The 11,636-nt window shown below is 36.6% G+C and overlaps 1 protein-coding gene across 3 annotated transcripts; it reads left to right on the top strand.

The window, feature by feature from the left end:
* Positions 1-2,102: 2,102 nt before the first annotated feature.
* On the top strand, positions 2,103-8,998 carry spata18 (spermatogenesis associated 18). 3 transcript variants are annotated; one of them, XR_014629938.1, is made up of 12 exons: positions 2,103-2,206; positions 3,204-3,309; positions 3,461-3,576; positions 3,722-3,840; positions 4,124-4,219; positions 4,390-4,524; positions 4,609-4,840; positions 5,098-5,256; positions 5,427-5,602; positions 5,817-5,940; positions 6,191-6,921; positions 7,062-8,998. XR_014629938.1 is itself a non-coding variant. In XM_084431718.1 (12 exons), the coding sequence occupies exons 1-12, from the start codon at positions 2,120-2,122 to the stop codon at positions 7,116-7,118; spliced, it is 1,473 nt and encodes a 490-aa protein (XP_084287844.1). In that variant the 5' UTR covers positions 2,103-2,119; the 3' UTR covers positions 7,119-7,218. The 3 variants fall into 3 exon arrangements, 2 of the variants coding, with proteins under 2 accessions (XP_084287844.1, XP_084287845.1); XM_084431718.1 differs by having other exon boundaries at positions 6,191-6,256; positions 7,062-7,218; XM_084431719.1 differs by lacking the exon at positions 2,103-2,206 and adding an exon at positions 2,953-3,109 and having other exon boundaries at positions 6,191-6,256; positions 7,062-7,218.
* The last annotated feature ends 2,638 nt before the right edge of the window (positions 8,999-11,636 follow it).

Raw genomic sequence — 11,636 nt, 5'->3', positions numbered from 1 at the left:
TGTACACCAGTAAAGGTTTTTATTTTTATTTAATTTTTTTTATGGTACATTTATATAAGCTATTTAAATGTCCTAATTGAACTGGACCTTACAGTTAACAAGAGTAATAAGAAAAGAAAAAAACATCTAGCTATCTACAATCCTTGCTTAACCTAAGACCTGTCTGTGAAACCGGGTATATAAAGTAAAGGGTTTTCTACTTTTAACCATGTGGGAGTCCTCCTTTGAGGTGTGGCCACACCCACCAGTGTCATATTGCATCAACCAAAACTATTTTATCATAGAAATACTATCTCTTTAATTAAAGGTCGTTGTCATGCTCTGAAAGTGTAAACCCACTGAGCACAACAATCAAACTTAAACTGCATTCACCCTATATGCAATTTTACATATGTAATTTTTTAAAGTATGAACTATTTTAATTTTCAAACAAAATATGTTTACTGTAAAATATTATTAAAGTTATGTAGTATATGCATTGATTTAATATTTTTTGTTTTTAAGTGATCAGTTATGTGTACATAGAGGTGTTTTTTTTTATATGATTTATTATTATTATTATTATTATTATATAATAGGCCTATGTTTATGTTAGTGTTTTTGTGTCTTATGTTACTAGGTCACAGTTGCTGGATAACTCAATTTTATCAATAGCTGCAATGCATTGTCTAAAATAATTAATTTTTTATTTAAAGGCAGGTAGGATTTTTCAAAAAAAAAAAAAAAAACATTCCAAATTTGTTTACACTGTCTTTATATACCAATACATAATTAAAATGTAAGTACTCTGAAAAAGCGAGTATAAAAATCGAGTGTCTGTAGACCTCTCACGACTGTTGTAAACACAGCTAATTATTTCCATTCACTCCACCCACTCCCTTCTGAGCTCCTTCCAAAGCCACGCCCCCAAAACACATGAACGCGCGACGCCAAACGCTCTCAGGCTCAGCTGGAAGACGCATTTATTTACCTGAGACGAGTGGAGAGGAAGGAGCGCAGTGCATGCAGTGACATCATGTCAGAATCACATGTAATAAAATACCTAACTTTATCACTATGAATATAAACAAATAAGATGGCTTTTAGTACTCACTATCAAGCTAGCATATCGATACTGGTAAAAGTTTAAAATATATTTTGTTTGATTCGATAACGAGCTATATTTATAGGTAACGAGCTATATTTATAAGGCAAAGCTAAAACAGGTTGCATTGATACACGTTTTTCCATTACCATCAGTTACACTGTGATGAAGTTGAATTTCGTGTAAGATTCATAACATATACGGTGTTTTGCATGTAAGAGTTTCCATGATGAAAACATTGTTGACTCTGATGAGGACTACACTCCGGAGACAAGTACCGCATCGTCGGTTCGAGGATAGGTCCGGGGTCGAGCCTCGAGAGCGAAGCAGAGGAGTGCGCGCATGGGCAGATCTTGTAGCAACAGGGGTGGTAGCCATGGTTGCGAGAGAGAGTGACAGTCGGCCAAACCAATCAATTGTTTCGTCCCGGATGGAAATAATGAGCTGTGTTTATTGCAGATTAAAAGGTCTACAGTCACTCGATTTTTATACTCTCTTTTTCAGAGCACTTACATTTTAATTATGTATTGGTAGCTATATAAAGACAGTTTAAACAAATGTGAAAAAAAGTTGTTTAGAAAAATCCTACCTTTAATGGCGTATTATGTCACGTGGTATAAAGTTAAATAACGGAAAATCAAGTAAGGCATTACACCTGTTCTTCAAGAGAATGTAAAAAAAAAAAGATCTTCCTGCACTGGACATCTGACACCCACTTAACAGATCACTGAGAACTGAGCTGCAACTTCAGAGAGACTCTGAGTAACATAATAGATGTTTGAAAAAAAAACCCTGCTCATATGGTCCGGCCTGTCCATGTACAGCTTGTCCTTATACAGCTATATTTCCTCAAACTGAGATGTCTAGCAAACCGTTGCTACAACTAAAAGCGCGTCCATGGTTTCGCTGAAAGTCAAGGGTGTGAATGGTGGGCTTTTAATAGCAGTATAAAAACAAAAGCGCGCACCCGCGCTGCTGGATTAAGTGCACTGGGACGTCCTGAAGCAGGATTACAGCAGCAGATCTGCAGCAGCTATGGCTGACACTTTACGAAGACTGGTGAACTCATCTCCGTACAGTGTTTTGCAAGACAAACTGGAAGCTTGGTACAAAGACTACCATGTAAGTCATCATCATTACTTTAAACTGCACTTCTGCAGATCACATGTAACCGTTAGAGTAACGTTAGTTTACAATAGTTGCCAGACATTACATTGTTTAGGCACTTATGTGTGATATCGTGCATACATTCAGGAGTCACTGATTCCAGATTGGGATATTTGAGATTCTGTCTGGACTGGAGGCTAAATGCATATGGAAGTTTTCACTAAATGCATATAAACTATTTAAATGGATATGCTTTATGGGTGGGGTTTAGCATAACTCAATATGCACAGCAACCTAACAGTTACAGTTGTTAGACGGTCATAGTATCTGGAGTAGTAGCCTAGCATCCTGAATTTATATGCTCAATGTGCTTCTATGTAGCAACGGACATGAGCAATATTTGCTTTATTGCATTTAGCTTTTGCAGCAAAGTTTGGTTTCTATGGACGCTCGTTGTCAGGACAACGGCGACTCCATTCCTGGGCAGTTCTGATAGGCTGAGAGGCAACGTGCGCGCTCCCGTCAGACTTGTGTTTTCTGAATGGAGGAACTCATAGTCGTATTTGCTCTTTTCTTATTAAGTGGACTTTACAGTATAGTCGTCGCAAATTATTAGGAATGAAGAATTCGAAGCACACGTTTATGGGTCAGTCTTCTAATCTATTAAGTTATTCTTCAAAAATGTTTTCAGTTTCTGAATTAAAGTAGGCTAATTTAAATAATTTTACGCGTCATAAAATTCTATTTGGTGTCTCAAATCTTTGAGAAATGTAGTAGTTTGTCATAATCTTTTACTATTTATGTTGTCAAAAAAAAAAAAAAAAAAAATCTATATAATTATGTTTTCATGCTACCTGAGCAGGAAGTGCAATGAATATCCGATTCAGCACATTTTTGCAGTTCAGGGGCATTTCACAAGTACTGCTTAACTTCTCGCTGTTATACCTGATGTTGCATATACTACCTAGCCATGTCTTATCTCATTACATCATTTGGTCATATTTTCTCTCAGGTGTTCTCTTGTGACCAGAACCTGAATAGGTGCTGTGAGCTGGTGGAGCTCACCTCTAAAATTCAGGGTCAATTGTTCACCATACTCAATCTTACAGCACAAGAGGGTAACAAACGGATTCACTCCTCTATTTACTTTCAGTATTTATGTACAATATTTAGTCTCATTTAGCTCTAGCATGTACCATAACCATTCCCTCTAGCTGACTGTTCAACATTAATGTTCAATCAGATTCTATTGTCCTCGTTCTCCTTCAGGAGGACATTATTCAGGGGTCGACACACTCAAATCTCGCCTTTTACCATGGCTCGGCTCTTGCTTCACCATTGCAGCTTCGTCTGTCTCCACAGATACCAGCCTTAGCCTCATTCAGGTGAGCTGGACATCCAGAATCATCTACAGCTGTCTTTAAATGGTTCCACATGCCTGTTTCATGAGTGAAATAATGAGTCACCACTTGCCCATATACATGTGTATCTCTGTGTTGGCGCTTATATACTTTTGTATGTGCCGATTAGGAATCTGTGGAGAAAGATCGTAAGATTCGTGAACTGTCCTCATTTCACGAGAGTGACATGCTGAAAATAGAAGACCGGCTGTCTTCTACACGTATGGAGTTGGATTCAGTTAAACAGGAGTCAGTATCATAAGTCTAAACTAGATTGGAATGAAATAGATCTTATTGTGAAGTATGGAAATCATCTATTTGAAGTTTCTTTAAAAATCCTTTATTTCCACTGGGAAAAAAATAGCTTTTTTCTGTTTATAGAAATTTCATAATTTCTATTTTAGGCGAACTATCCATTAAACATAAAATTATATTAATTTATCCTTATACGCAATACATCAAAATACAGAAAGATTTTACACTTCATACAAATAAATCAAAATAATTGATTGTGATATTTATTTGTTTCCAGGCTTGCTGACACCCAGATTGAACTGGATTCCACAAAAAATAAGTCTGCAACTACCCTGTTAGCCACAGAAGATGAAATACTACATCTAAAGGCAGAGTGAGTCAGAGAGGGTGAACTTTACCGAAATTTCTATTTATATCTTTGTGTGTTGAGCATTTAGACAGTTGTATGAGCTGTATGACTGCTGAGTGTCCACTTGTGTACTAGAAAGTGAAATGTTTGAGAATTGAATATTCGTATTATGTTAAATAATGGAATTGTGTCAGGTTGCGAGTTGCTCAAGATCAGGTCGATCTATATAAGAGAAAGCTGGATAAACTTGATGACTATGAGAGGCAGGTCAGAATCCTACGAGATGAGGTCTCGTTCCTCACCGCTGAAAAAACTGTTCTGCAGGAGAGGTACAGTTGACATAAAAAACACCTCGTTGCTCAGTGCAAATGAGACTTAAGTAAGCCTTACTTACTCTTTTAACTCACTTCCAGATTGGTCAGGAGCCGTTCACCTAGTCCTCTTCCAAGGCGGAGTCGCTCGGTTAGCCCTGTGAGAGGCGAGTCTCCTACACGCGCCCAGCTCACTAGTTCCTCTCGGCATGCTCGGATGATCTCCCGTTTCTCAGACCTGTATGCCACAGAGAGGCTGGATTCCCAAAGTGTACTGCGCAGATACATTGACGACCTGGAAACAGTCCAGAGGATACTTTTTATCGCTGTTGTGGTAAGAATGGCTTTGGTTATCAATTATGATCCTGAGATAATCGCTAATGTAGGCTAGTAATAATGTCATGGTCGTAGAACATATTAAAGAAATAATACTTAATTTGATTTTGAACTAATCTAATCCAAAATGAAAGAAAATTATATTTCTCTGGAATTTATTCATCTGGAAATTTCTGGAAATAAAATTATTATATTATATTATATTATATAGCAGCATATGCTGTATTGTAATTAATCATTTGTATTGTCCAACAGGAATCATTTCAGGCTGCTAAACTGGCCTATCGGCAGTTTAAAGGACGTGTGAGGAAGACACTTTCCTCTACTCATATTGGTCCTGAGAGTCTGGAGGATGCAGTGGTGGATTACATTGTGAGAAATCTGGACCTGTATGATGTGCAGACCAGCGTTAATGTACGTTTGACCACACTTTTTGTGATTAAGTATAGCAACCCTGATATTCCTAATGAACACAGACATAAAGTTTTGTTTTGGTCTTATCGCTTTCATACGTCAGAAATGACTTTTCTCTTTTTCTTTTGAATTGTTGAATTGTTGAAATTGTAAAATTTCCATCTGTTTAGGACGTGATCAACGCAATGAACGTAAACCCACGCATCTCTTTCCCTCCGGAGGTGGATTTTGTTCTGATCAGCAGCTTCATTAGGGAAGCATGTCGAATAGCATTTGCCATGCAAACCCTTGACCCACCACTGGACCTGGCCTTCAGCTCAGATGGTGAACTGTACAGTGATGTTAAGTGAGTGGAGCTCATAAATCAGACACACTCACTCGCACATACACAGCAACACGTCTCAAGGGTCTTGAGATGCATCTTTAAAAGTTGAACTCACATTGTCTTAAAGATACATGTTACACTGAGACTTTTGTCAATGCTTCATGAGAAGAAAAAACATACTGAGACACACACACACACACAGTGGCTTACCCATCACACTTTCTCTTCCTCTCAGGTACAGGCGCAGTTTTGACTCTGAGTTCACCGCTCCACTGGTGGCGTTTCACGTGTGGCCTGCACTATTGGAGGGAGACACTGTCATACTGAAGGGAGAGGCGGTCACTAGGAGAGGAGCTCTGGTATGTGGAGGCCATTTGGAGAAAATCAATAGCATTCATTCATACTAGTCATGACATACTCATACTGCATTGAAAAGGAGAAAAGTAGGGGAAGAAAAGTTTTTGTGGATATTTTTTGATAATGCTTTTTAATAAGTTTTATGCATTATTGTTAAAGAATTATAAAATAATTGATATACTGTAGATCGATCTAAAATGATTAAATATTCAAATGTTTAAGTTTGTGTGGGATGTACATGTTTTTCTCTAGTGGAGAAGCAGGAGTCGTAGTTCCAGTCCTGTTCGCTCTCGCTCAGGAAGCCCCAGCCGCACATTTGTGAGTTTCTACTGAATGTTTGACTCTTCCAATTCAACGGATAGTCCACCTAAAATGTGTAATTCTATCATCATTTCTCACCCACACGTCTGAAACCTGTATGATTTTCTTTTCTCTTTGGAACACAAAAGGAGTCATTTATAGCAGAATTTCTAAGCTGCGTTTTCTATACAATGAAAGTGAATGGTGGCCATGGCTTTCAAAAACGAACAATTTCAGTGAATAATGATTTAAATCAGTCCGTTCATCACACAAAGCTGTCATATGGCTTCAGAAGAGTTGGAATATAGTGCACAACTTACACTCACTGGCCACTTTATTAGGTACACCTTGCTAATAAAGTGGCCGGTGAGTGTATCTGAACCATTTTTGTAGTACTTTTATGGTGCGTTTTTGCTCTTTGCTCTTGAAAACTCCTGGTACTCATTCAGTTTCATTGTTTGAAAGAGAACAGCTCAGACGTTCTGCTACTTCTTTTGGACTCTCAGAAGAAAGTTAAATCATACAGGCTTAGAATGCAAGTAAATGATGACAGAACTGTGAACTATTCCTTAAACATTTCCAAAAGTAAACAAGGAAAACAATATGGTCCACAATTCATATTAGTTTAACAATTAAGTTTTTTTCATATCTCTCTTGCACACGCTTCCTCACTGAGTCTGAGGGTTAGTACAATTTTGTTACAAATTCTTCCATTCTTCTCTGTGGATTTCACCCAAAAAATGATTTCTGGTTTTTAATAAGAGGCATTTTGCCAGCTGCTCTGAGTGATTTTAAGCTGTATCCTTCTCTCTCTGTCTGTCAGATGCCCAGTCGTAGTCGAAGCCCTTCCCCTGGATTTCTCTCAAGTAGTCGACTTTAAAGTTCGATACCTGACCTCACTTCACTGGAAACAGGACCACACAAAAGCAGAATGATCAAAACATAAAAATATTTTTCAGCTTTAATGTATTCTTTTCTATGTGTGGGATGAACTAGAAACTAAAGTGGAAAACAATTACCTTTACAAATGACTCAATACTCATGAAGAATGGATACATTTGTCATGTTTAAACAGAAAAGCACTATTTATCCTCCAGAGGATAGAGCAGAGCAAAACAAAACAAAACACCGGTCAAGAATTAGAAGTATAAAACGAGAATTTTTAAAGAGAAATGTCGGAGGATTTCGATATAAGAAAAGAGGAGCTTGAGTTTGTTTGATTCGTGAGAAGTGTCTAAGCTTATGCTACTCCTACATTCTGCGTCATACATCGCGTCAGGGGTTACTCTTTTGGTGTAAACTTGCGTAGGCCGTCTGCAGGAAGCTAGTTAGTTTAGTTGATAAAGTTTTAAATATGGATATTTTTCTTACAAAAACCCATCGCTTGGCCTTTATTAACACCCCGGAGCCATATGGATTACTTTTATGATGAATGGATGCACTTTTTTGGACTTCGAAATCAGGACCACCATTCAAGAGAGTGTATAGAAAGCTTGGAAGAGCCAGGATATTTTTTTACATAACTCTGATTGTGTTTGTCTGAAAGAAGCTAGTCATATACACCTAGGATGGCTTGAGGGTGAGTAAATTATGGGATAATAAACATTTTACTTATAATGATCTGTGAAGAGATAAGCTCTCTAAACCTTAACATTTTACTTAATGAGTCTAATAAGACCATTGCACATTACACATTCAAAAGTTTTTGGTCAGTAAGATTTTTTTTTTATTCATATTTTTATTCAGCAAGGATGCATTAAATTGATTAAAAGTTACAGTGAAGACATGTATGTTCTTTTGAACTATCAAAGAATCATTAAAAATGTATTACAGTTTCCACAAAAATATTAAGCAGCTCAACTGTTTTCAACATTGGTAATAGTAAGAAATGTTTTTTGAGCAGCAAATCAGCATATTTAGAATGATTTCTGAAGGATCATGTGACTCTGAAGACTCGAGATATGATGCTGAAAATTCAGATTTCCCATCACAGGAATAAATTACATTTTAAAATACATGAAAATAGACAGTTTTATTAAATCGTATTTTAATTTGACAATATCACTGTTTTTACTGTATTTTTATCACATCGATGCAGCCTTGGTGAACATAAGAGACTTCTTCAAAAACATTTTAGAAAAATTACAGACACTAAACTTTTAAACAATAGGGTTTGTAGCAAGATATACTTGTTAAGGTGCTCTGTTTGTCTGATAACTGGACAAGTCATTTAAGGTGCTATTCTTTCTATTTTTTGTATGCAGATTTTTCATATATTAATGTGATTTGGATTTTTATCACTACAAGTAGGAATTAGGATCAAAGAAAAATCTGTTGTCTTCTAAAACCTGCACACCAGCACTTTTAAGAAAACTAATGGGCTCTTTTGTAATGATATCTGTATCTGTCATCACTCTAGTGCTGTTTGTGAAGTTTTTCTACTGAACTGTCATAACTTTTTTCTTCTAGTACATAATCTGTAGACGCTAAAACATTTTTTTTTGACAGACTATTGAATGCATTTCCACTTTGAGGCCAGTGCAAATGTCAGTTTAATTATTTTGGTGCTATTTTTTTTCCCAACTTCAGTACTAAAGAATGGTCTGTGTACTGCAGTGTTTTGGATTTGTGGAATTCTAAGCTGTTTAAAACCTCAATTTCATAGTTTTAAGGTACTAATTTTCTCATGTTAATGAGGTCTTTATCATGGAAAGTACTTTTTTCTGTTATATGACATCATTTATTAAATTTGTTTTGACGAACAAAAAAGGCATGAGAGTGAATCACCAGGAACATACCTATAACTTATGGCTTAAGTTTATTGTTTAAGGGAAATTTAGTTTATTTTCATACAGTAAAATAATTTGTCTATCTGAGTGTTCAAATAAAACACAAAAATGACTCAAGCAGTACCATTAATCGAATATTACTTCGTTTTCCTTGAGTAATAATGATATAAAGGAAGTCTAAGTTACATACGTTATAAATGACGTCATTATAATACAGTCTATGGTTCAAACACATTATTCTGTCTGTACTCTCTTCCACGTGTCACCGCTAGAGGACACTCACATCCTTCTACTGAGGAAGATATTGATCGTTGCTGAATTCGGAACCGCACACCAGTAAAATCGTACTACTTTTACCATATCTTTCAATAGCAGAAATAGTAAGAGTATACTAGTATGCGGTTCTGAAAGCACGTGTTTTGGTTCTGGGCGCACTCAGTAATTTCCCCGTAATTACTGAAGTTTTTTACACGTAAATGAATAGTTCTTTTGGAAAATCAGTTTAAAAATAATGTACATTCGGGACCACATCAGTAACCCCCCACCCCCCCCCCCCCCCCCCCCCCCACAAAACAGTGTAATTTTAGTATTATTTATATTATAGTATTTATTCATATTTTTGAATTAGCTTTTTATTTTTACTCTTCTTTTTTACTCTTCTTTTTCATTTTTTTTTCCAGTTATTTGCCAGTTCAACATTTGTTGAAGTTTTTCATCTAATATTTATATTTTATTTTATTTCAGCTTTATTTCAATTAACTAAAATGATTAGTTATAGTTAACATAACATCACTGAATAAAAGCTGTTTTATTTTACAAGTGAGTCACCTCATGTGGGCCATGATGAGAGAATCATTCAAATAATACTCACTCTGTAACCCTCTGTTATGGGCTTTTTTTTTTTTTTTTTTGAGAATAAATGAAGCAATGACATAATACAGTAATTATAAAGTATTTGCAAGATGGACAGCACAGCATGGACAAAACATTACTGATACCTTTAAGTATTTTCCCATGGGAATCCCATAGTATTTCCCATAAGGAAGAATGAAAAAAAAAACCAATACAGTTTTCAAGAGTGGAGACATGGAGTTAAATAAATAGGCAGGCTATATATGGATACAGGAGAGTGGATTTACTGAGATGTACACACACACACACACACACACAGTAGTTTTAGCTACCAAGACATGTTGCATATCCGTTAGCTGACTGCAAATAAAAGCTGCATTATAGTTGCCATGGCACTGGATATCCTCCTGCTGTTGAGACAGGATGAGAGAACAGCAAGCAATATCATTGCAGAATGACTGCAAGGCCAGGTCATACCAACAAATTATAGCAGGGGCAATGTAATATGGGAAGGAACAGCATGAATACTCAGGGGCTTGTCCATTTTCCTGAAATAAACATGCTGTATTTTGCTCTATGTCCTAGAAATACCTGGAGTTATTTTGAGCGCAGTTGCTGCCCGATCTGGACTGTCGTCTGTTTCTCTGATTGTATTAAAGCAGACTGAGATCTGAGACCTCCAGCTGACCAAGGTTAGAAGAAGTCTAAAGCCTGCATGCATAAAGAGCAGTATATATGCTAAAACGCTCTTCATCATTCAAAGTCTCACTGGTTTGGATAAACACCGGAAGATTTTAAATACCAAAATAGCAACTGCAGCATACAGGACAAACTAAGTGAATCCTTTGGATTTCTGCCTTTGGATATACAGTATATATCTTCACAGACAAGGTTTGAATACTATATCATTGGCTGTTTCTTATGTTAACTTTAAACCATGCCAACTTTTGCTTTATCAAGTTCATTTAGGGATTGGTAAAGCACTGGGAATAATATGGGTTACTACAGTAAATCAGTTTGAGCCACTAGGTGGAGATCTTTCTTTAAGGCTGAGAAGCTCTTTAGCAGTGCATGAACCTTGAGAGTCAAGCTTACAGAATGAGACGGAAATAGACATAGAATTATGATAAATAATAGGTTGTGTGCTCTGTAAAGCAAAATAACAAGAAGGGTGGAGAGGGAATGAAAGTTTGAGGCTTTTCCTTGAGTCTTCAAGTTAAAGGCCCATCAGCCAGTTACAGATGAATGTGAGAGTGTAATTGAATTAGAGGCTCGTCCTCAAACTGAGAATGACAGAGAGTCTTCAAAAAAAGATAAACAGTATGAATCTTTTGAGTAACATCTTCTAGTTTCTAGTCACTCTACAATATTATATGTGGTGTTGCTTTCAAACACTGCACACTAATAGATTGTAGCTAATTGTGTTTTCAGAATGCTGGACAGTTTTCATTGCTTGCTTGCCCAAGTTCATTAAGCCTTGATGGTGATGCCAGCAATAGTGTGGAATCATTGTTCACAACTGCTAATTAACCCCAGGAAATTGCCACATGCCAGTGAGGAGAATTGTTCAGTCAGCCTTGGCAACATCTCTTGGGATTTTGCCTAGAGAGAGACTTAGAGAAAGAGAATAGCAAGAAGACTGATGCAGTAACGCCTCAGTAAGAGGGCACACAGAACATGCATTTACTGAAGAAACAAGCTAAGAGTTCCTCCTCTGCTAATATAGACCTTTAGCATTATCAATCTAACCTAGAATC

Source organism: Rutilus rutilus, assembly GCF_951802725.1.
Source record: "Rutilus rutilus genome assembly, chromosome: 15".
In the NCBI taxonomy this organism is placed as follows: Eukaryota; Metazoa; Chordata; class Actinopteri; order Cypriniformes; family Leuciscidae; genus Rutilus; species Rutilus rutilus.
Note: the sequence above shows the minus strand (reverse complement) of the source record. Positions and strands in the feature narration are given on the sequence as shown.

Bases quoted from the DNA above. Each gene is read 5' to 3' on its own strand.
- spata18 (XM_084431718.1), top strand. From the start codon at position 2,120: ATGGCTGACACTTTACGAAGACTGGTGAACTCATCTCCGTACAGTGTT. The intron at 3,577-3,721 runs GTGAGCTGGACA...TGTGCCGATTAG, and splicing joins CCAGCCTTAGCCTCATTCAG to GAATCTGTGGAGAAAGATCG. The intron at 6,257-7,061 runs GTGAGTTTCTAC...TCTGTCTGTCAG, and splicing joins GAAGCCCCAGCCGCACATTT to ATGCCCAGTCGTAGTCGAAG.